This window comes from Ceratotherium simum, chromosome 37 (assembly GCF_057802395.1).
Source record: "Ceratotherium simum simum isolate JZ-2026a chromosome 37, ASM5780239v1, whole genome shotgun sequence".
NCBI classification, from domain to species: domain Eukaryota; kingdom Metazoa; phylum Chordata; class Mammalia; order Perissodactyla; family Rhinocerotidae; genus Ceratotherium; species Ceratotherium simum.
In genome coordinates, this window is record NC_141936.1 from 11,410,573 (window position 1) to 11,436,832 (window position 26,260).

Consider the following 26,260-nt stretch of genomic DNA (forward strand, 5'->3'; position numbering starts at 1 on the left):
AACGATGACCACCATGGCATTAGTTAGCACATCCATCATGACACATAATTACCAATTCTTTTTTGTGGTGAGAACGTTTACTCTCTTAGCAACTTTCAAGTGTGTAGTACAGTATTAACTGTGGTCACCATGCTGTACATTAGATCCCCAGAACTTATTCATCTTATAACTGGAACGTTTGTACCCTTTGACCAACATCTCCTCATTTTCCCTACCCCCAGTCCCTGGCAACCACCATTCTACCCTCTGTTTCTATGAGTTCTGCCTGCCATGTTCTGACAGTATGCTTTTCAGCTAAAATGTTGTTCCCATGGGTTTGGGAAGCTGGATCAGAGATGATGTGGGAAAAAATTGCCTCACTAAGCTGAATTTAGACCTGTTTCTCCTCGTTCTGATTAGGTATGTGTGACTCCCAGTCATACCGTGAGAAATTATAGATGTTTGCTACTTCTATATCCTTGCAACCTTTCCTCAGTTTGGCCTTCCTTTTCAAATTCAGCATTTGCTGTCAGTTTGGGATTTCTTTGCACTGCCTTCTTCCCTTAAGCAAATCCCAGGACGAGTGTAGTTTCATTTAGTCTATGTGTCTATGGCGGGTAGGTCATTTGACTGTACCTTTCACTGTGGGTTTATGTATATGTTGGTTTAGTTACAGGCACGTGTTCTGACTGTGTATTTTTATGGTTGGTTTATTGATATGCTGAGGGGAAGCCATGGCTATTAAAAAAAATTACCTCACCATATCTAGCACTTGCCGTAGAGAACTCCTACCATTTCTCTGCATTTTTGAGAATCAGAAGTTGTGGGAAATATTGTGTACTTTGCTATTCTATAGCTCAGTGGTTCTCAAACCTGAGTGTGCATGAGAATCATACAGGAGACTTATTAAATCATAGAGCCTGGGCCCTACCCACAGAGGTTCTGAGTCAGCAAGTCAGGAGTGGGGCCTGAGAACTTGCATTTCTAACAAGTTCTGAGGTGATGCTGATGTTGCTGGTCTAGGGACTCCACGATGATAACCACTGGTGTGATGAATGCAAACACAAGCCCTTTTGAGGGCAAACACCTTAAAAGAATATATAGTAATAACTAGATAAGTGGCAAATTAAAATCAAATTTAACCAATAGTTTGTCAAATAAATTAAAAAAAGTTAAACATTTAAAAAACTTCCTGTACTTTAACCTCTTTGTTAATATAAAATTCCTCTTTGTTAATTTAAATACTTGCATGAAACTACTTGCATGAAAATAGTCATCTGGGTTTTATTTTCTCTCCAAAGTGCTGTAACAGGACCTTAATTTTTGATTTTGCCCAACACTCATCTGTTGCCTGTGCTGGGCTCCGTGTCCATCTTGGTACATTCCACACTGAAAAACCTCTACCATGGGAGAGGTTTAAGCCTACTTTTTCTTTTCCAAATCTTCTTATACTCTTCCTCATCTCAACTGTAAACCAAGCCATTTTTACATGTATTTGTCAACATGCTAGATAATCGATTGAGGTTATGGAATTATTTTATTAAAACATTTTACTGGGGCTGGCATGGTGGCTTAGCAGTTAAGTGCGCCTGCTCCGCTACTGGCGGCCCGGGTTCGGATCCTGGGCGCGCACCGAGGCACCGCTTCTCCGGCCATGCTGAGGCCGCGTCCCACATACAGCAACTAGAAGGATGTGCAACTATGACATACAACTATCAACTGGGGCTTTGGGAAACGAAAAAAAGGAGGAGGATCGGCAATAGATGTTAGCTCAGAGCCGGTCTTCCTCAGCAAAAAGGGGAGGATTAGCACAGATGTTAGCTCAGGGCTGATCTCCCTCACAAAAAAAAAACCAAAAAAAACATTTTACTTATTATTTATAAGTTAACACACATACCACAATAATCTTTAAAATGAAGTTGTAAAATATTATCTTGTCATTATACTTAATCTTGAATCTTGGTGCTTTAGTCATGATGTTACAAGCATTTGCATTTTTAAAAATAGTTTATATAGAGAGTCAGTAAGAAAAATAGACCACTTTATAATGGATAATTTTCACTGTAGATACTCTATGTTTAGAGGATATATTGGTGAATTTGTTGGTAAACTGTGAAGAAATATATGAATGTTAAGCTTATTATTAAAGAAAACAATATTTCTTATTTAAATATTTGCATCCCCTGATGCCGTATATTCCCCTTTTGTAAAACACGTCTTTATGTTGCTCCTCTTTTGTTAAACTCTGAGTAACATTTTTTTTTTTCTTTCTTTTAGCTGGTAGAGATCATAGGCAGAATCCACCCTCTAGTGGCCAAAAGCATCATGAAAAAGAGATATTTATAAGACAAGGCTAAAAAATTATGAGAGATCGATTTTTTCATTTAACAGGTTTGTGACCTAGTTCTGCAGGCAAATGAGAAGAGTTCTAGAAATGTTTGGATCAACATGGTTAGAAAATTTCCCCAGATGATGGACAAGTTTAAGGTCAAAACACCTTGAGATATGCAAGTAGTTCTGTTTAAGCAGGTTCCCTGTTGCGTTCTCTTGACTTCTGAGGCCCTTCGTAACATAGTCACAATTCAACTATGTCATCTACAATATATTCTTTCATTTGTTCATAAATGTTTTTGGAGGAGAATGCTGTTTGTAAGGATGTAACTCAGAATAGTGGTTGTTTGCTTTTCTACCATATACTTAAGAATTTTTTCCCTTCAGATGTGAATTCCTTATGATTTACACTCCATTACTAAATCTAGAGATGTCTCAGGATTTTTAACACCTCCAAAGATTTCCTTTTTTACGTAGTAAAAGATGGAATTCTCCTTTCAAAAAAAGTTTTCTTTATTAGCAGTGCAACTTATTATGATGCCTGTTCCAAGTATCTTAAAAAGTCTTCTCTTCTAAGAAGACTGAGTCTTTTTCCTCTATAGACTGTAAGAATCACCCTCATCTCCTTCTGCTCCTCCTAAAAATAAATACCCTGGATAAAGTCAGGCTTTTTTCTAGTATTCTCAGTTCTCCGACTGCCCAATCAGGTGTTAGACGTAGAGTGTGGCTATCGTTTCCCTCAAAATCAGCAACATGATTTGGAGTTGTAATACTACAATTAAATACCTATAAAGCATCTATGATATTATCCCCTTATGTTATACAAGTACATATTTCCATTATGGAAAATTAGAAAATTTGAATATACTATTTAAAATATAAAAAATAATCCCTTAATTTCAGCACCCAACAAAAACCACTGTCAGTTTTGGAATATCTTTTCCCAGTCATTTTTATTTATATTTGTACAAATAAGACATTTGTGAAGAAAAGAACTCTTGCTGTATTTATGGATGCAAAGGTTATTTTGCCCTATGCCCACTTTCCCAGCAAATTCAATTCACCCGCTGAATTGGGCATCCTCTATGTTCACCTAGTTTTGTGCTAGGGAAATGAGAAGAGAGCGGACAGTGGTTAAAGAGAAAATAGAGTTTGGCTTCAAAGACTGAGCAGTGAGTCAAGGAGTTACTGCCCAGCAGGAAACGGATCCAGCACAGAGATTGGTCTTGGGATGAGGCTGAGGAAAGGATAAGAGTAGGTTTTTAAAAACCCAAACATAAACAGACTCTGTTTTATGTTAAAAAAAAATTCAGGTATTTGAGCTTCTGACTGGTGGAATACGAGCTAAGCAATCAGGCACTGTGGAAGTCAGAGCTGGTGCTATTTGTGTTTTTCCAGAAAATCGTCTTCACTGCTCTTGTGAAGCAATGACTCAGGATAATGGCGCCATTTAGGGTTATGATGCTCCATGCCTTTGCTTCATATGTGAGGCAGGGCACCTATTTCAGAGTTCAAGTTCTCACGTTGTCTCTTTAAATCAGGTTTGCAGCAGACGAGGTGACCACATATCACATTTATTAGGTACTTATTATGTGTCTCACGTTGTGCTAGATGCTTTTCTTGTGTTACCACCTCATGTGCAATGCCAAGTGCACATCCTTCTGAGGGTGGGGCAGGAGCCCCTCCTTTCGTAAGTGACCTTTGTTCCCACAAGTGCCTCTGAGTTACCTTGATGGAAGATGTCACGCGCTGGCATTGAGCCACTGATACCTGGCTGGTCTAGAGCTTCCCAATTATAAACACTCTCAAAGCTGGAGAAGTTACAGAAAGACTTTAGTTAAAAGAAAATGGTGTCAAATACATTTTATTTGAATAAAGGATAATTTGAGAAGCAAGAATCCTACAGTGTCCCATTGTCTCTCAAACTCTCAAATCGACCCCCTCCCCCAGTGCCACACTATCTTGGTGGCCCTTCAAGAGCAGTGCCCAAGGTCATTATACCAGGTGGCCATATGGCTCCACAGGGAATCCACAATGTTTGTGGCAGGGACCCTCTGCCCATTGTGATTCCATCCTGTTCTGGACCAGTTTCTCTCTATCTTATCTTTTTACGTGTTTCTTTCTCTGTGTCTTTTTATTTTTCTTTTCCTCTCTCCATCTTGATACTTATGAGTCTCTGTCTCCCTCTTCCTTTCTCTCTTCTTCTCCCTGGCCTCTCTCTCTGCTCTCTCTCGTTCTTTGCTTCCTCCTTCTCCACCCAATCCCCAACTTGTTGTATCTTCTAACCTATAACCTTTCTTTTTAAACTACAACACAAGAGGTCTCCTCAGCACCTAGTTCAGTGCTTGGCAACATGGTCAGAATTCAGCAAATATTTGTTAAAATGAACTGATGTTTTTTCTTCAAATTGCTTCTGTTTTCCTGGGAGAAACTGTCAGTTCCTTCTGTTCAATTAAGATCTAGTTTTAGAAAGTGGTTCCACACTCCTTTCCATCCCTTCCCCCCTCCCTAGTTCCATCCTATTAATGAGATGCTGTTGTATTTGACAGTGCCTAGAACAGAAATTGGCCCATAGAAGGGGCCTCAATACATGTCAATTCATCCATTCCTTCTGAAAGAAATTATAGCATCTCCAGATAAGACCAGCCAGGAACTCAGGACTCACCCTCATCCTCTCCTTCTGTCTCACCCTTCACATCCTATTCATTCAATTACTGCTGTTTTACTTTTTAAATGACTGTTGACATATATTCTCTAGCTGGCACTGCCACCACCCTCATCCCAGCCATGTTTCCCCAGGACTATTGCAGTAGCCTTTTAACTGATGTCTCCACGTTGATTCTTGCACGTCTTTCCCCCATTCTCCAAAAGATAGCTGGGGTGATCTTACTGAAATCTGATTTTGTCCCCCCAATCCTACTTCATTAAATGTATCACCGGGTCTGGCACCTGTCTGCCCCTGTTTCTTCTTCATGCTTTCATTTTCCATAGGCCCCAGCCCACCTCCAGAAGGAGGCACGAGCCATCCTCCCCCGCCATGGGACTTCTGCACACACTGCTTTTCCTGCCTTGAATTTTCTCATTGCTCCTCCCACTTCCTTGGTACCTACATGCCCCTCAGCCTTTCCTGGAGCTCGGTCAAGGTCAGCTCTCCTGCTCTTCTTCCTTCTGGCACCCCAGACCCTTCATCGCTTGCAGTCACCCAGTTATAATTTTACATTTATTTGGATGAATGGTGTCTTTCTCCTTTAAATGCCTCTGGAAGAGGCATTTTGTCTGTTTTCACACAGCTGTATAGCCCAGTGATTAACACAGTGCCTGGCACACAGTAGGCATTTAATAACTATTTGTTGAATTAAAGAATGAATCTATCAAGGGGGCAAACATGAGACCCAGAAGATCACCAGCCTTCACCACGTGACTATTAACGGTAGCAGGTCTTTGTGGTGACGGAGAATATAAACTCACTGCGTGAACAGTTAGGATCTGACTTAGAGCTGGTGCTCCATTATCCATCCTTTGGGATGGAAGCCCAGGGAGGGAGTGGAAATCTGTATGGCATAGTAACCTATCAATACTAGGGAGGTTGGAGAATCTAAAATGTTAACTTAGCCTCCATCTACAGCCCTTCCAATTTAATGTCTACAAGAACCACAGCAATGGAAACATTGACTGATTTTGGTCTTTTCACATCTATTTTCTCTCTGACCTAGGTGCCCCTTGCATTGAAAGGATAAGAAATTAGGGAGTAAAAGAAAGAAGCAACATTAGCAGCCACTGTCCTCCACACACCAGCTAATGTTCTGCATTTACTTACATTACTTCCTCCATGTTCATAGATATTTTCTTTTTTCTTGCTTGTGTGTGTGTGTGTGTGTGTAACAGGAGCATGATTGCTCCATGGAAGTCTGTGAGATGTCAACATCAGCAGTTCTGTTTAGAACTGAACTCTTGATGAGATTAATGTGAGCAGGGATTCTTGCTTACATTTTTTTTCTGTTCTTAAAAAATTCCTACTGTGAACATAGCAGCAAAGAGAGAGAATGAGACACACACACACACACACACACACACACACACACACACACGAGTTTCCCTTGAAACAAAGCTCTCTACACAGTAAAAGGAACGCATTGCCTGACACTCCACAGTGCTGAATTGAAAACTACAGACAATCCTATTACCATAATAGGATTACTTTCTCTTTGTCCGCATATTTAACGACTATGAGCTAGGTGTTTGGAAGATTTGATCTCCCAGCAACTGGCCTAGACTTGAATCAGGGAGTCTTGGGTTTTCCCATTTTGTCCACTCAACTTGAAATGAGGGGAAAACATCCTCTGAGTTCCAACATGCCCTTAAAGGAACCGCTCTCTGTCTCCCTTAACCGCTCTCTGTCTCCCTTAACGCACTTCAGTCTGACCTTAAAGTAAAGCAAAAAGACAAACAAGAACCCCCAAACACTTCATATTCGGTCTGGCCTTGAATTCCACCTGCCTTGGGGGAGTGAGCAGCACAGCCTCCCTGCTGGTTGTCCTGAACACACGGCCGTTGTTTTTTGAAGGTCCTGTCAGCTTGCTTCTTCTGAGGCAGCAGGAAGCACAGGTAGCCCTCCAGAGACCCTAAGAGCGGATGAGGTGCTTCAATTTGTGACACAAAGTGTGAAAGCCATCTGGTTAGAACCAGAGTCCTACGGTTGGGGATTTTTCCGAGTGGGATGTGATGGGCAAGGGGAGCAAAGACTCTAGAGGAACCACAGTGTGGGCCACAGCCTGTGTTATATTGATGTTAATATTCGGTGATTTTATCTTGGGACAGTGTTGAGAGAAGACAGAGAAAAGGCAGTGGAAGCCGTGCCGTTCAGTGGGGAGAATAGGAATGAAGTGCCTCCTGAAACCTGGAGGCAGCAGTCATGTTCTGGAACAGTTCAGACTCCATGGGGTGGAATCCTGGCTCACTACACCTTTGCTGAGTCAGTCAATTGTGGTGGACCTTGGTCTTTCCGGGAGGACACAGATGAATCCCAACCTGATGGGAGAATGGTCAACAGGGTTCTCCGTAGCTCGAAGATTACCAGGCGGGTCTCCATCATCTCTCCTCTCTTTATCCCACTCGTTTGGTGTGTCCTAGCCCCATGACCTGAATGCCCCTTTTCTTCTGTGGGTGGGCAGTGCTGGAGAGAGTCACCATGGGCTGATATTCCATCAAACCCACAATCGCAGATGGACCCCTTGGTTCTGCCCAGAAATCCTTTTCCTTGATGAATTCACTCTCACTTTTCACAATGACAATTTCAAACCTGCACATCCTCAAATCTTCTCAAGTTGCTCTCATGTTATAAAAAAGATCTAGGACAGTGGTTCTCAAAAGGGGGTTTTTGTCCTCCAGGGGACATCTGGAGACGTTTTTGGTTGTCACAACTGGGGAGGGCTGGTGCTACTGGAATCTGGTGAGTAGAGGCCAGGGATGCTGCTCAACGTCCTACAGTGCACAGGACAGCTTCCAACCATAAAGAATGGCCTGGTCCAAAATGTCAGTAGTGTTGTGGTTGAGAAACCCTGATTCTGGGTGTTATGGACTGAATTGTGCACCTCCCCCCCAATTCATTTTTGGAGCCCTAATCCTCAATGTGACTACATTTGGAGAAAGGGCCTTTAAAGAGGTAATTAAGGTTCAATGAGGTCTGATCTAATATGACTGGTGTCATATAACCATATAAAAAGAGGAAGAGACACCAGAGAGGAGTGCCCATGAAGAAATGGCCATGTGAGGACACAGTGAGAAGGTGGCCATCTGCAAGCCAAGGAGAGAGGCCTTGTGAGAAACCAACCCTGCTGACACCTTGATCTTAGACTTCCAGCCTCAAGAACTGTGAGAAAATGAATGTCTGTTGTTTAAGCCATCCAGTCTGTGGTATTTTCTTATGGCCTCCCTAGCTGACTAATACACTGGTCTTCCATTTTTGGGGACAACATGGGTAAGTAGGAAGAACACATAGGATTGACTTTGTAGCCTTGGGAAAGTTTCTTTAACTCGCTGGCTCTTAGTTCCTCAACTATAAATTGGGGCTAGTCATGCCCATCATTTTGGGTTGTCATGAGGATTAAACACTCATAAAGGGTCTGATACAGAGCAGATGCCACTAACATGCTACTAGACTGTACACTTCTTGCAGGTGGAGACCCTGCCATTTAGCTTTGTACCCATGGTGCCGGGAAGCTCCTGGCACATCATAGGCACATCTTAAATGTGTGTTGATTTAATCAATGGCATTTTGGGTGCCAGTTCAACAGCTGTTATTTAGGCATCTTTTCTGTACCAGATTCTGCAGGTAGAGCTGTGGACACTGCAATCACAGCCTGTGTCTTCAAGCTTATATTCTGGTGGAGGAAGAGAAATAATAATCAAGTAAAGAAGTAAGTTAAAAATGTGATTTCAGACAGTTGTAAGTGCTGTGAGGGAAATCAATTGAGTATTGTGTTGAGTAACTGGTGGGGCCAGCTGCTTTGGATAGCATTGTCAGAAAATTATCCGAAGAAATGATTTTTGTTTTGTTTTGTTTTGTTTACTGATACAGGTGTGCTTTATTGGTGACTTAAATTCCTGAGAACTATTGCTCTTGTGAAGTGATTTTCCAAAATGGTACACAACTCATGGTACAATCTCCTCTTAATTTACCCAGGAGTTACATTCTAGGAAAACTCAGTATATCTTCAAAACTGTGCTGTACGTGTGAAGCAGTTAGATTCTAGACCTGGAAAGTTATACACAGAGTTTTCACCTCCACGAATGTCCAGTGGGACAGTCCAAACTTGTGAAGGATGCCAGGTCCTTTTTTGTTCTGCAAGGGTATCCTAGACATTGCAAGATGTTTAATATCTCTGCCCCCCACCCACTAAATTCCAGTAGAACGCTCCAACCATTGTGATAATCAGTCCCTTCATCCCCAATTTCCAAAACACCCTCTAAAGGGCAGTACAGCCTCCATTAAGAGCCATGATTTTGAGGGTCTCCAGTGACCTCCTAGTTTTCTGGAGCCTTTGACACTGTTAACTAGCCCTCCTTGGTTTCCTTTCCTCTCTGACTTCCATGACATTGCACTCCCTGACCTTTCCTCCTCTCCTTCCCCATCCCTGCTCAGTGTCCCCATCTGACTTCTTGTTCTCCACTTGCCCATCCGTGTAGATCCAACCTCAATCCCCTCCTTTTTCCTCTCCATGTTCTTCTTTGATGAAAACTTCAATACCACTTCCAGGCAACTAACTCCCAAAGTGCTGTTTCTATGCTATTCAAACCCATTTTTCCAACTGCCAGCTGGACCTCCCTAAGTGGAGCCCCAAGTTAAACATGTCCAAAACCCAACTGGTCACCTTCCCCTAAGACCTGTTATTCCTTTGGCCATACCTGCTCATGTCAATGGCAACATCATCCACTCACTCAGCCTAAACATGGCAGCCGTCTTGACTGCTCTTTCTGACTCTCCACATCCAGTATGTTATGTTCTGTCAACTCTAAGGAAGTGATTGGAGCTGAATAATCAGGAGCAAGTCATGCAAAGGTCAGAGCAGTGGTGATGACGATCAGTGCCCTGGAAGGGGCCATTTTGATCCCACCCTTCTGATCTTTTATTTTTAAAAAATTCTTTGGACTAGCCTAATGTTCCTAGACCCTGGGCATACTGCCCTGAGCTAATTTGTTTGGCCCAATTAATTACCAGCAGGAGGTGGCTGCCTCATTTTCACAGGAGCCTTCTCTTTTGGAAGGAATGCCTTTTTGTTCAAACAGTCTGATTTAGGTTCTTTGGCACTGAGTGTAAAGGGTGCCTTGACATTTCCATAAAGACATTTAAATGTTACCGTCTCTGAAGAAACAGTTTTAGCATATGAAACCTTTATCTTTGTTTCCCCCGAGGAGGAAAAACATCACCAGCTTAATTATCTCTGTAAAATAACTTCCTCATTTGCTTTTCATGTTGCTAGTAGAAAAAGATAATGATACTGTTTTCAAAAAATGAAAACAATTATGGATGATTTCATGAAGTTTGCTTTTGATTTTTGTCTGTGTAAATAACACCCCAATTTAGAGGTCAAAGATGATGTAGGGTTATATATTATCCTTTCAAGTTGGTTTCTAAAAGATCTGCTATGAGAACAAATACAATTGAAAAGATGCTGCTTGTGATTGTTGCTTCACACTGAGAAGAAGCCAAAAGACACTTAATTCTTTATATATATATATATATATATAAAATTTAAAAAATTGTGATAAAAATCACATAGCGTGAAATCGACCCTAACAAAATTTTTAAGTGTATGGTACAGTATTATTAACTATATGCACATTGTCATACAGCAGATCTCTAGAACATTTTCATTTTGCATAACTGAAGCTCTATATCCATTGAACAGCAACTTCCTATTTCCCCCTTCCCCCAGCCCCTGGCAACTGCCATTCTGCTCTGCTTCTATGAGTTTGACTACTTTAGATACCTTGTATAAGTGCAATCGTGAAGTATTTGTCCTTTTGTGACAAGCTTATTTCAATTAGCATATGGCCTCAAGGTTCATCCATGTTATAGCACATGACAGGATTTCCTTCTTTTTAAAGACTGAATAATATTCCATTGTCTGTATATATCGCATTTTCTTTGTCCATTCATCTGTTGATGGGCATTTAGTTTGTTTCCACCTCTTGGCTATTGTGAATGATGCTGTAATGAACATGGGAATGCAAATACCTCTTTGAGATCTTGTGTTCCGCTCTTTTGGATAAATATCCAGAAGTGGGGTTGTGGATCATATGGTAGTTCTATCTTTAATTTTTGAAGAATCCCTATGCTGTTTTCCATAGCAGCTGTACCATTTTACATTTCCACTAACAGTGTACAAAGGTTCCAATTTCTCCACATCCCTGCCAAAACTTGTTATTTTCTGGGTTGCTGGGGTTTTTTTGGTGAAGAAAAATTCACCATGAGCTAATATCTGTTGCCAATATTCCTCTTTTTGCTTGAGGAATATTGTCCCTGAGCTAAAAACATTTACCTTAAGAGATCATTCGTTTTTTTTTTTTTTCTTTGGTGAGAAAGATTCTCCCTGAACTAACTTCTGAGCTGATCTTCTTCTATTTTGCATGTTGGTTGCCGCCACAGCATGACCAATGAGTGGTGTAGGTCCACGCCCTGGATCCGAATTCAGGCTGCCGAAGTGGAGTGCACTGAACCCAACATCTACACCACAGGGCTGGCCCCAGGGTGGATTTTTTTTCATAATGGCCATCCTAATGATGTGCACTGATATCTCATTGTGGTTTTGATTTGCATTTCCCTGATGATTAGTGATGTTGAGCATCTTTTTGTATTATCTTTCACTATTTGTATTATCTTTCCCTATTCACAAGAAACAACTCAAAATGGGTTAAAGAGTTAAATATAAAACTTGAAACATAAAACTCCTAGAAGAAAACATACAAGCAAAGCTTCATAACGTTGGTCTTGGCAATGATTTCTTGGATAAGCCACCAAACGCACAGGCAACAAAAGCAAAAATAGACAAGTGGGACTACATCAAAGTAAAAAACTTTTGCACACCAAAGAAGCAATCAATGGAGTAAAAGGCAACCTGTGGAATGGGAGAAAATGTTTGCAAGCCATACATTTGATAAGGGATTAATATCCAACACTCTTGTAAAAAGAAAGATTTCCTGTTGAATCTAGATCAGGAGTCAGCAAACTTGTTCTATAAGGGGCCCAATAGTAAAGATTTTGGGCTTTGCAAGCCATATGGTTTCTGTTGCAGCTACTCAATCTTGCATAATAGTGTGAAAGCAGCTATAGACAATACATAAAGGGGTGGGTGTGGCTGTGTCTCAATATAACTTTATTTACAAAAACAGGCTGAGATGGATTTGGCCAGTGAGCTGTTTGCTGATCCCTGAGCTAGAGCAGGGTTTCTGCATCCGGCTCTATTAACACTTTAGCTGGAGAGTTGTGTATTATGGGGGTGCTGTCCTGTGCACTGTAGGGTGTTTCGCAGCATCTTTACACTAGATGCCAGTAGCAACTCCCTCCCTTCCACCCTAGTTGTGACAACTAAAAATGTCTCCAAACTTGCCAAATGCCTTCTGGGGGACAAAATTGCTGTTAATTGAGAAACTATGATCTAGATGATTGGACTACTCAGATGAAGAGTAATAGGAAGTATTTCCCTAAAATTACAAGATGTAGAGTCAGAGAGAAGAATTGAAAACCATGGTATATTTGTCTTAGGTAGGTTGAGGTCTCCTCAAAGACGCCATTATCACTGCTTACATTTGGAAAGCAGTTTGAAAACAACTGAAATGCAACACATTTGAAAAATTATCTGTTAATAATGCAAATATGAGCTTAACCTACTTTTGTGATAGGCACAAGAAACAAAACAGTTCAACCCGTTAGCATGTCCTAGTGGGACTTGCTGAGTCTGAGGGTTGGTTATGAATTGGAAAACTGCAAAAAAAGCTAGCAGTTTTAGTTCCCACTTGAGGACGAGTTTGTTTTTTCTGCTTATCTGAATTCAGAACCAACACAGGCAGGGTGATTTTTGAAAGCGCTCACATGTTTCTCATTGTTTGGACAGGGCCAGACAAAAATGGCCCAGTTTCACTGCAAACTGGCAATAACACATGTTTTTGAAAGTTAAAAACAGCATAACGTTCATGAGTGAATCTCAAAGAATTTTGTCGTCGTGTCCCTTAGAATAAACACCTGTTTTGCAAATAGGAGAGTAAAAGCCATCTTTATTGAGAAATTGTTGGTTTCTTTTCCTTCATTGCTATTTTTATATTTTTAATAATTAAAAAATTTGAGTACAATTTAAAATATTATAATTTAATCATAATTTTAAATAAACAAAAAAGTAATACCCCACATTTCATCAGGAATTTCAGTTAAGCCTTTCTAGTTGAGCTTCTTTCCTGACTTGAAAAGCAAAGGAAATACATTGATCCTTTTCTCCTTTAATGAAATTCTCCCTAGTTAGATATATTTTTCTAATTGATTGGAGGAAAAATGTGGTCCACATCCTTGAAAGGAGCTCTTACTCCCCTGTTATGAGTCCTGCCACTATCACTGTCTCTTGTGGCCACAGCAGACGCTCTCAGTAACCAGCATCTCTGGGTCACCAGTACCATTGGACATGATGTAATAACGGAACCATTTGGTGCATAAATGGGATCACTTCTTTATACTTGGATCATGAAAAAGGGTGATAAGAACAGACTCTTCATAGCCTTACCAGAAATCCACATTTCAACTATACCCCAAGAGACCCAGCTCATTAGATCCCTTCTGTCTGTGCCTTACTTTTTCAGTGAATACCCACTGCCTTCTTTGCAGTCTGGTCCCGTGTGGGTTTGTTTGACGGTAGGCCTTTCTCTCTGTCCCTCAGGTTACCACGGCCTCTACTGTGAGGAGGAATACAATGAGTGCCTCTCTGCCCCGTGCCTGAACGCTGCCACCTGCAGGGACCTCGTTAATGGCTATGAGTGCGTGTGCCTGGCAGAATACAAAGGTGAGCGACCACTCGGCCTTCCTGTGCCGAGGTGGCTCTCAGTGACTTCACGGATTTCTCAACTTGAATGCAGAAACCTCTAACAGGAGCATGAAATCGCTTAAAATAAAAATCAAATGCTGGCGGTGGGATGATTTATGGGGCCAAAGAGACCAATTTGTAAGTCTCGGGTTTCCTCCTGATAAACTGAAACGTCTCTCTCCTGCCCTTTTCTTCTTCTTGTGTCCTTGCTCTCTTCTCTGTTGAACGTGTAAAAAGCTGATGATAAAAAGTGATGTGAAGTGGAGTGTCAGACGTAGATCAGAGGACATGGCTGTGAAACTGTGGGAGAGGGAAGCACGCTGCTCCACAGTGCTTGCTGGGCAGACAGGATGCTGTGCTCGTTCCTGGAGGAGGCAGGTGGAATCTCACGTATTGGTGAAAAAGTTAATTCTCGTTAAATGATTCAGTTGGGTGGGAAATGTTAGTTCATTAGAGTGGATGCGTGTCAAAGTCGCTCTGGAAAAACAGCTAACATTGATGGAGTGTTTACAACATGTCAGCCTGTTCTAAGTCCTTACATTCATTAACTCATAAAATCCTCACAATAACCCTGTGGGGTGGTAGGTAATGGTATCCCTCGGGAGCCCGCCCAGCGTGGTCCTAATGCCCTTTCCTCTGCCTCCTCCATGGTTTCCAGCTACGATTGGTGGATGGGGTGGCTTCATTCGAGGCCATACACCCTCAGACAGCACCATGCCAGGAGAGCCTGTTTTTCAGCTGCTGCACACATTTCTCTAAGCTGCAACTTTAGGGTTGGGTTTAGATTTTTGTAGTGCTTTTGTGGGCTCTATTTATAGCCATTTCACTTAACCTCTTGCTCCCACAACCGCTTACTTGATACCGTCCATCTGCCTGGGGACCTTGCGTTGCAGCTGACACCGCTTATCTGTGGATAGACCCACCTTTATTTAGGTCTTTTTAGTGAGCCTCAAGGTTCACACAGATGAACCTGATTAAGCCTTTGGATGGAAGGGCTGAAGCTGGGCCAGGCCTCTGCTTTATGTTTGGCAGATCTGTTGCTTCTTTCCAAGTGGGATGCCCGTTTAGAGCCTGACTTCACAAGGGCAGATGTGCTGGCTTCATCCACATGGATTTCAGTTCTAGGTCTATCAGAGTGTTGAGAAATAGGGAGTCAGCTCCATTCTGGAAAGCAGAATAAAGCAGCAATGAGTCACACCGAGGCAGCTCACCTCAGTTGTGCCACTGATTTCCTAATGAACCTGGATAAATCTCTTAAACTGATTCATCTTTATTTTGTCTGTATAAAGGAAGGACGGTAATGCTGACAGAGATTTTGAGATTCTTCAATAAGAATAAAACTTCAATAAAACATAGTGGTAAATGTGCTTCAAACATGAAAAAAATTCCAAAATTCTTTAGTTTATGATAGAATTTTATGAAGTGACTTTCATCTTTATAAATGACAAAATCATTAATTGGGTGTATTCTGAATATGCCCCTTATGTTTTTATCTTTGAGGCATTTTTCATGCTATCATGACTGAGAAATAAAAACTACAATTGCATATGCATGCATATGGTGACGCACTAGTGTCTCCACAAATTCGTAGACTGTGATCCTAGCCTTTCTCACTTCCTTCTTCCATTTATCTCAAGGGTATTCCCCAATTTTTCTACTTCCCCCAAGCTCCATATTAAGTCACTCACCCTTAGAAGATAACTGACTTCACTTTCATCTTCATGGCATAGAAGAGAGGTTATCATTTGTAAATATTTTCAAGTTTATCTGATTTTCCACATCTTACAGCAGTGGTTCTCAAACTTGAGCATCTATCAGAATCTGCTGGTGGGTTTCTCAAGACAGGTTGCTGGACCCTACCACTAGAGTTTTTGATTCAGTAGATTGGGGTAGGGCCCAAGAATTTGAGTTTCTGGTAAGTTCTCAGGTGATGCTGATGTGCTGGCCCATGTGCCACACTTTGAGAACCCCTACCCCACAAACTCATCTGCCGTCACAACCACTAAAACTTTATTCTCTTCTGTATTAGCTCATCCTGTGCTCCTCATCCTGCTCAAGGTTGATCCTTCCATATTTGCTCTAAATTCCACCCCTTCTACCTTTCTGTGACTTTCCTCCATCAATTACTGACTCTGCTGGGGATGACTCAAGAAGGTAGATGACCTTGGAGGGGACCTCAAATACATCTGAGCTTTTGGATGCAGATGTTAGGAGCCTTTGCATACAACAGGGTTAAGGGATAGGGTTCTGGGGAGAACTGAGGTCTCAATGACCAGCTGAGCCCAAAGGACCCTTCAGCTTATGGAGAGGAAATACATGCTGTGAATGTGCGGCATGTGACCCCATGAGGTAGAGGGCTCTTATGATCTCGTGGATACTGGGTGCTCTCAAAGGTAGTTGCCTGGTGGGGCTGAGATGGTCCTTTCTTTTTTATGTGGCTGGGAGAGAATGGTCTCCTGCTCATACCTGGAGAGCCCTGAGAATCCCAAACTGGGAGACCTCTACCCCGTGCCTCAGTAGACAGAGCCCAGTTGGAGGAGAATCTCCAGCGTCATCTGTCTCTGCCTGACACTGCCAACCTCCAGCCTGTGGGAGCCTGTACCAGGAGTCTGTGCCAGCAACTCAAAGAAGGAAAAAAATCTAGGAAATAAAAAGAAAATTGCAGCAACAAACAAAGACTCTAGACACTCAAGAGAGGAAGTGAAAAAAGTAATGTATACTACTCAAAATTGAATTTAAATCTGGAAAAGCAAAAGGAGGAACTATTTCATGATAGAAGTAAAAATATGAGGAAGTGGAAACCATGAGTGAAAACCTAGGCAATGTGGAGAAAAGATCCAAGAGATGTTTCCGTCTCAATGGTGGGTGCTCAAGAAGAAGAAGGAACACACGGAAATAAAACCAGAATCAGCTAATTACCTGAGGGAGAGGTCTATGAGCTGCAGAAAATTGAAGTTTTCAAATAGAATGGGCTTATAGAGTGCCAGAGGATTAATGAAGGAGATGATACACAATTTGAGATTTCCTGGTAGAACTTCCAAATCCAAGGATAAAGAGAATTTTCTTTTTACAAGATTCTTCACAGGGAGTACAGGTTAAATACAAAAGAAAGAGAACCAGCATTGAGCTGCTCATCTCTAAAATGAAACTAAGCAATAATAGAGCAGTGTTTCAGACTTTTCAATGAAAAGGACTAGTTGTTAAAGGATCATTTATATTTGAGGCAAAAGAAAGACATTTTATATATTTAAGCATGCAGAAAATATAATACCATGTACCCTCTTTAAGAAAATTATTTTAAAAAGTGTCTTTATGAAATTGGAACGAAATCAGAACAAAGATAGTCAGATAGGGGAAGATAGAGAACAGGAGGAAGAAGATTCAACAGACATCTTTATTTTATTTTATTTTTTTTGGTGAGGAGATCAGCCCTGTGGTAACATCTGCCAATCCTCCTCGTTTTTTTTTTTTTTTCTGCTGAGGAAGACTGGCCCTGGGCTAACATCCGTGCCCATCTTCCTCCACTTTATATGGGACGCCGCCACAGCATGGCTTGCCAAGCAGTGCATCAGTGCGTACCTGGGATCCGAACCGGTGAACCCCCGGCTGCCGCAGCGGAGCGCGCGCACTTAACCACTTGCGCCACCGGGCCGGCCCCTCAACAGATGTCTTTAAATGCAGGGGTAAACTTACATAGATGATATTAGTGTGTTTGTGAATGGTAATTTAATGACGAAGAACAGTCTCTTGAAAAAATAGGCATACCTGCTATTAATTATTGCTGCATGTTGAATTATTACAAGGTGGTGGCTTAAAACAACACCCTTTTGTGATCTCACAGTTTCATAGGTCCAGGCATGGCTTCATGGATTCCCTGTTCAGGGTCTCACCAAGCTGGAATCAAAGTGTTGGCTGGGCTGACCTCTCTGGGACTGGAATAAGGCAAGATCAACTTCAAAGTCCCCTCAGGTTGTTGACAGAATTAATATCCTTGTGGCTGTAGAATTCACGACAGTTTGCTTCTTGAAAGCCAGCGATGATGAGAGTGACCCTTTGCTGGTTCAAGTCTCTAACTTCAGGAGAGGCCTGAACCCTGTTAAAGGTCTCACCTGATTAGGTGAGGCCCACCCAAATTAACTCACAGTCGACTGATTAGGGACCTTCACCACATCTTCAAAATCTTTTAACTTTTGTCGTATGCTGTTAGTTAGAAGCTCATACTCAAAAGGAGGGAATTACACAAGGGTGTGATATTGGGGGTCACCCTAGTGTGTGTCTGTCACACCTGTTCTTAAGGAAAAATTTAAATGACTAAACTTAAGTTTCATATTATTTTAACCAATAATTTAACTCTGAGTTGTGGGGCTGGGAGAAGTGGGAAGGATTAGAAGGCATACTAGTGTGTTAAAGATCTCATTGCAATGGGCAGGTAAAATGATTATTTAATTTTGGTATATTTATAGAGACATTTAGGTTTAGGTTTAAGTAAGACTGCTGAAAACAGAAAGGTAAACTCTAGCAAAGTAACAATAAATGGTAGAACTTCTAAACTAAGATTTCTGAGGAGGTGGTGATAGAGTGGGGGATGGGGAGAGGGTAGAAGGAATTAAAAGGGAGGCAGAAGGGGGATAAATCATGTTGTCCAATCCAGAGGAAGAGTGAGTGAGGGGAGGAAAGAGGTCACAGGATCCTGCGTCTGTCTCTCCTTGGGAGATGGACATTCTCTCCCTCTGTGGAAGCATTTCTCCCAACATAGAGTTCCATGTAGAATGTCTGCATAAACTCAGGAAACTATCAGATGGGTGGGCATCATTTGCTAACTAGCACTTACCCTGGACTTAAACCTTGGATAGGTGGTATGTTGGGGGAGGGTTAGGACTTCAACTTCTTACTTTACATATGTATTTTGTAATTGGTGATTTTTACTGTTTTCTGTTTTAAAAAACTTAAATGACTATAACCTCCTAAAAAGAAGGAGTGCCATAGGAAGTCAGGCAAGTATAGCTAAGAACGTTTTGAAAAAGGAGAGCAACGAGGCGGACTTCTGCCAGATGTTAAAACCCATTATAGCACTGTAATTATTATTGGATTTACATGTTGTGGGTGCAGGAATGGACAGCTCACCAAACCTGAGTAATGGCCCAGAAACCATAGTCTACAATAGTGCCTGACTCTTAAAGAGGAATTGCTGTGAATGGGAAGGGAATTCTTTTTTAATGAATAGTGCTAGAAAAATTGGGCTGGTGAACAGAAAAAAAGAAATGTTCTTACTCGCACTTCTAAATGAATTCCATAGCAATTGATAAAAACCCCACTCTTCTCTGACTTCACATCTTCCTCCACTGACGTCCTCCTTTCTTCCTCTTTCTTTTATAACCAGGTTTCTTTAGAATTGGTATAGACAACACCCCTATTTCCTTAATTTTTTTTCTTTCTTAACCATCTTCAGCTTGGGTCTTGTCCACACCATTCTGCTAAAATGGATTTAGCAGTGACCGAATTGAAGACTTTTCAGTGAAATCCCCGGAGCCTTCCCCTCCGGTTTCTAACTCTGCGTTCTTGCCCTTCTGCCCCCTTGATCACTGGGTCACTTTTGAAACTCGCCCCATTTGAGCTTCTGCAGGTCTGTTCCTGCCCTCTGACTCTTCCCTCCGGCCCTCACTGAATCCTTGTCTTCTGGGCACCCTGGATGTGGTTGGTCCCCAAGATTTTTCCTTCTTGGCTCCTTTTTCTCTTCTTTGCCCTCGTCCAATCCTGTGACTGCATCCACTGTCTGAGATACTGATCCCCAAACGGATGAGATTCCTCCCTCCTTGAACTCGGGCAGCATTTTCTCTATATTTGTTATGACAGTTCTCATCAGCCTTGTAATCAATTCCTCTGGCTTCGCGCTTTTCTCTCCCTTACACTAAATCATAATCTCCTGAAAGACAGTGACTATGTAGGCTCATTTTTTTTTTTTAATTTTCAATAACTCTTGATACAGTGACTTGCACAAAGCAAATACTCAACAGCTATCTTTACTTGAATTGAAACTTCTGTTTAACACACTAATTAAATAAAGGAAACCAACTTGAACATTTTCCTAGTAAGTGTCCACTATGAATCATGAAATTGTTAGAAGCAAAGTGCATGGAGAGACTCAGAGTAACCTGCCTTCAGACATACTGAAATGCTGATCCTTCCAAACTAGTTCACAGGTAGTTCATGATAGGACTTTCTAAAAATTTTGGTTAGTGTTCATACCTTCATATTGTCAAAACATCAAGTTACTGCCCCATATTGTGTTGATTTTTATTTCTAGCAGAACAACTAAATGATCAACAATATACTCATTTGGAATTTTTGGTAACAAAAGTTGGAAAGAAAATGCTTCAATTTTTAATTATGAAAATAACATAGTAACAGTAATAAAATTTAGAAAAAAGAGAAAATTTGAAATAGCTCATAGCTTTACAACAGAATACAAGAGCGATAATCATCTATATTGTTTCCATCCTTTTTTTAATATCCATGTTTTTACAATTATAATCGAGTATACCTACAATTTTATGTTGTTCTGCTTGTACTTAACATTATATTATGTTTGATTTAGATACTGCTAGCAAGTCTTACTAGTTCTGTTTAAATGTTCCCGTAGGGGAATATTTATCCATTCCCTTGTTGCGTCTAATGTGAGGCTATAATAAGTAATTCTGGAATGAACATCTTTATTCATGTAATTTTCATACTTTCTGGACTTTTTTGGTGGGAATAGGGTTTCAGAAATGAGATCACTGAGTTATGAGTTTGATCACATTGTACCTAATTGTTTATTTTCAAAGTCTGCAGAAATTTATAGTTGAAAAGATGAAAACTCTTTCTTTGTTGGCTAGAATTATTTCCTCTGTACAACCAATGAACAAGAATTTCTGTATATTTTGTGTACCTAGCCCTTCTTAAGTAGTGGGATAGGTACAAAAATGGATAAGTCAGGGTTGCTTCCTTTTTCAAGGTATTATTTAACTAGAAGAGCAGACTGAGACTGGCACCCATGAGAAATAATGAGGCTAAGGTCGAGATGTCAATTGTAATTTCTGAAATAGTTTAGAAAAGGTTGAGTTCGGTGGGGGTTGAAATTCTGGAAAAGTTTTATGGAGGAAATAAGTTTGAATAAAATAAGATGATGTCTTCAAGCAGATATTAAGTTCAAAGAACACTTCAAGTTAATTTGGTTTACCTGGCTTAATTTTCCTGGAGATAAAACAATGATTTTCAGTTTTCAAAATATTAATTATGACTAAATCGTGATGACAGCAAAGATTTATAATTGGCTCACTACTCTTTGAATTTTTGCTGGTTTTAATTCTAAAATTAACTTCTATGAAGAGCCCTGTGGAAATAGAGATCTTTTCAGAAACATTGCCTCTCTATCCTTTAGTATGAAAAGTATGAATTTTTATTGGCTTTGACTGAATTGCAGTTTATTTTTGCCTGAGACTAAACATAAGTTTCATAATAGTGCGTGCTGCGTCCCTTGCCAATGGTGATGTGTGTGTCATTCCACAGACTTAGTTTGAAGTGTGGACCTGGTTTCCTCTGACAAAATAGGGTGTTTTTGAGGCAGATTTGGAATGGTTTCTCACTCTTCTGGCAGACCTACCTGTTTGTCAGCCAAAGTACACTGACCGTTGCCCCTCCTGACGAGATTCTGGTGGTATATCCAGAATTTCTTCCATGCATTGAGATATGGCCTTTGCTCTAAAGGGCCTCAGAGATTGGTGGGGAGATCAGACAGGAGAACAGATAAGTTATGATTTGACACAGCAAACTCCTTAACAGTGCAAATCTCAGCATGCTCTCAATGCACAATAGTGGAAGGATGGACCCCTGTCTTGGGAGAGCCAGGTTCAGCTTTCCAGAGAGAGAGTGTTTGAGTTGGGCTTTGACAGACATAATGTGCCAGGTGAAGACCAGCTTGGGGGAGAGTGTGGCGGATGGTGTTCTTGTTGGAGGAAACAGGATGCCCAACCCTTAGTGTTGTGCAAGTGGCTGGGACCCCTGGGGCGTGGTGAAGAGTGCAGAAAGGTGGGCCCAGGGGGCCTGACAAGGAGGATTTGAGTGGGGTCACCTTCGGCCATCAGTGGTATTCATGGCTGTTCTCTGTAGTTAAGGTTTCCAGCTCATAGTTATTCAGCTCAAATTGACAAGCTGAGCAATATGACAAATACTTTTTATATAGGGATTAGCAAAGCTTAGAATATAGAAATGTGAGTAACCAAAGTGCTCACTGGGGACTTTCAAGAGCATCTTGCTTCACAGTCATTGTGTTTCTGTGAAGATTAGCTTGTGTCCGATCTTGCTGCCAGAAAACTTTCAGTAGATCTCAAGTGACCGAATGTCTTATCTTTTGAAAAAGAGAAATAACAAGGGATAAAATTATTGCCAAAAAAAGAAAAACCACCCAAAAGATTGAAATTGCTTATTATCTTGGGTGTTTTCATCAAATCTATCTTATTGAAGGCTTTTAAAGTTAAGATGTTTAAATATTTAGCCTAGAATTAGCTTTTCAGTCTTATTTGAAAAATGTGGTGATTTGTGTGTTAATGTATAAGTTATATCAATATTATACAGGCTAGATTGGCTAATCTGTTAGTAGAAACCCAGTAAAGATCATCCTTGATTGTTCTTACTTTAGATCTAGTGGAAATCTTTAGATTTCAGACATCTCCGAACCTTGGTCATGGCTATATTTTCCATTACGATCGAAAGCTTTCTTTGTCACCTGGTTCTCATTGATCAGCAGCATGGGAACTTGTAAATATGTGAATCCTTATTTTTTGGTAAACACTTTGAAGCAGAAAAGGCTCTTGTGCATTTTATTCTTTCAATTGAGCCCATGCTATTTGGGACTCAGTGGGAAAATAGAAGTAGAGATTTCTGGATGAAGAAACCGTACACACCCAAGTGAAGAAGAATTACCAATTTTATGCTAATCTTTAAATGAGTTTGATCTTTTATGTTATCATGAATAGTGGATTTGTTTAGAGGGGCTTATTCAAGTCACTGGAGACAGGGAGGGAGCTAGGACATGGCTTCAAGGGGCCGTATACCACCAGGCATGAGGCCGTGGGATTAGGGTGGTGGTTGCAGGGAGAAAAGTAAGACAAAGGTCTGAAAGGCACTTCAGAAAAATATCTGGCAGAATATGGTTCATGGGTTGGCTATGAGGGGCAAAGGAGAAAAAGGAATGGAAAACTATCCATTCTAAAAGACTTTACCATGCTCCAGTAAGTCGTTAGTGTGAATACAGATAGGCAGTTCTGTTTCTGTTTTCTCTTACATTTTTTTCCTCCTTCTTGAGTCCTACTCCTTAAGGCATTGAAAAAGAAGGGAGAGAAAAAATCCTAGCAAGAATAATTTCAGTGACTAAATGATGAGTCATTGGGTGTGGCAGCCCTTTCCCAATATGAGCTAAGTAATAAAGTGGAGAGCAAATTAAGTAAATAACATTCAGTTACAATTTGCTTTGTGCTTATTTTTCTCGAGGCCATCTCGAAGGACAAGCATATATTATATACATTCTTCTACAGAATATACTGTGATTTATCTTCCTCTCCAAAGAGTGGGGGATGAAAGAGAGAGAAATTAATCCATTCATCCATCATGGCACTCCAGTGAAACAATAGCAGAAATCCTCCCTTTCGAATGGCATTGGGTTTTTAAAGTTTTCTTATAAAATTATGAAATAGTATATATTCGTTGTAAAAAAGGTTGCAACGATATAGAAATACATGATGTAAAAGTCAAATAATCCCTTCACCTCTCAGTTCCACTTCGGACGTTTGCATACATATGTGCACACATAGACTTCTTTTTTATACCAATGGGAAACTTACTGTGTTCACTATGATGATTCTTTTAATGCTTCTTTTTTGTTAAATGGTTGCTGAGCTACATAGAATTGTGTATATTTCCATGGCCAGTCTGAGCTTACTCACAGCGAACTAATTAATAAGCACAGACCGAGAATCAGATTGCCTGTGGTTTCAGATTTTAGCTCCCTCCCCTACCAGCCTTGTGACCTGACATTCTTTCCTCATCCGTAAAATGGGGGAATAAGAGTATTTGTCTCATAGTGTTGTTGTGAGGGTCAAATTAGACGTCAAGCACAGTGTGAGGGTCTGGAACGTATCATATGCACAACACACGTTAGCTTTGGTACCTGGTGAGCAGATTTGGTTTTCGAGAATGAAGTCTAAGTACCAAGCGGCTCTCTCTCTCTCTCTCTCTCTCTCTCTCTCTCTCTCTCTCTCTCCCTCTCTCCCTCTCTCCACTGAAGTTCTTCGAAATAGAACTGGGGCTCATTTAAATATCTGACTCTAAATCTTCACCTTCAGGATTCTGCTTTTCAATTATATAGATATTTTATGAAGGCTGTCTGGCGATTTTCTGTTTTTTTTGGAGACTTAGAAAGCATTTGTCATTGATAAATGTTATTTTTCAGGGTTTTAGCTTGCTGTTCCCCAGGCTTTGGGACATGTGGTCAGAGAAAGTACAGATAAAAGACTATATGGTAGGCGGTGCCTGGTGATGGATGGTCATTAGTCTTTCGCTGGTGAACATGATGTAGTCTACACAGAAATTGAAATATAATGATGTACCCCTGAAATTTATATAATGTTATAAACCAATGTTACCGCAATTTAAAAAATGAGAAAAAAAATGAAATAAGACTTTATGGTAGGACTTATGAGCAGGGATTGAATTTGTTATTTTCTCATCAGGCGTGTCTTTACAATGACCTTACAAGCGCGCGCACACAGACACACCCCTTCAAGAATCTGCTTCCACACCGTTCCAGGTTTTTCAAGCACTTTGCTTTCAAAGGCTGTGGGAGCTGGAGATTCCTTTATGAGTCACCCCTTTGTGTCTGTTTCTCCGTAGGAATACACTGTGAATCCTACAAGGACCCCTGTGCTAACGTCAGCTGTCTGAATGGAGGCACTTGCGACAGCGAAGGCCTCAACGGCACCTGTGTCTGCGTGCCAGGGTTTACAGGCAAGTGATCTGGAAACTGAGTTTTCATATTTACCACAAAATCCCTGAGATTGCAACTGTTAAAAAAACCCCAGAAACCTCCATGCATACATTGTTGCAAAATATGAACACCATTGCAAAATATAAGCAGGCATTGCCCAGAAGAAGATCTATTTTAAAACAATTGACTGCCGTTAAGTGGGGCTCTTCTGAAATCATCATTTGCACATAGACTTGCTCAGACTGCCACTGCTGTACAGTTCAGAGCTGTAGCTTTGAAATATGAGAAATGAGCCATCACACTAACACAGGAAAAAGTTTCGATGTTAATGGAAGTAAGAAGGGGGAGAGGGAGGATCAATAGTGTCTTCTACAGAAATTGCATTCAGCTACCATGTTTATTTTTATTGAAAGATATAACAGCGACTGGATTTTGAAAAATGAAGAGAGGTGGTGGTGGTGGGAACTAAGGGAGAGATACTCCAGGTTCAGGGTTGATTATTAGTGAAGGTAGACATGACAGGTGTGGGGAGGGAGAGTGGAATGGGGAGAGAAAACTGCCCGAGGGCAGAGCAGGCAGGGAGGACAGGGCTGGGTTTGAGAGGAGCCTTGGTGGCCACTGAGCTCTGAGTGGGAAGAGCTGCTTCTAGACTAGGGGATCCAGCTTAACCTGGGCTCCTTCAAAGTCACCCCCATGGGCTTCAGGGAGTTTGTGAATCCCTGAAAACAGGTGTGAAATGTTGTATACAGGTATATATGCGGAAGGGAGGCTCTCAATTCTTCATCAGATTCTCAGAAGGAACTATGAACCCCTGGGGTAGAAAAGATACCATCCCTTGCTTTTCCACCAGAACCCAGGAGTCCTGAAATGTAGAGCGTAGGACAATGTTTTCAGAGCTTTGCACAACCAACAGAAGCATCGGGGTCACTTTGGTTTGCAAGTTGGGAAAGGTTGACATATCAGGTGCCCACCGAAGAAGGTGGGGGTGTAAGCTGCAGGAGAACATGTTATCATTGGCTGGAGAGCACCTTGTGTGTCCGCCTCTCCCCCGCTAAGCCACTGTGGCCACCTCCCAAACCCTGGAGAGTTTCACAGAGTGTGGGCCTCCAGCCCATCCCTGGGGAGCCTTGTTTGTGCTTCTAGGGAAGATGCCAACAGTCAAGATGTGGGAGAAGCAACTTCTGATCTTCTTTCTATTTATCTGTGTCACATCCTGTGTTTTCCTTTCTGGTTTTCCCGGGACTGAGAAGTGGGCTCACTCCAGAAAATGATTTGCAGATGGTTTTATTTTGCTGACTGGTTTATAAACACACACAGACATTTATACTCATCAACGGATGCAAAAATAATACTGGGGAAGCAT

General features: G+C 41.1%; 1 protein-coding gene across 1 annotated transcript in view; it reads left to right on the forward strand.

Annotated features, from left to right (window-relative positions):
- The window catches only part of DNER (delta/notch like EGF repeat containing), a 293,156-nt gene that overhangs the window by 240,142 nt on the left and 26,754 nt on the right, over positions 1-26,260 (forward strand). Inside the window, exons 9-10 of the mRNA XM_087424736.1 lie at positions 13,734-13,856; positions 24,804-24,917. Coding sequence (XP_087280862.1) covers positions 13,734-13,856; positions 24,804-24,917 — 237 coding nt within the window. The remainder of the gene's footprint in view (positions 1-13,733; positions 13,857-24,803; positions 24,918-26,260) is intronic.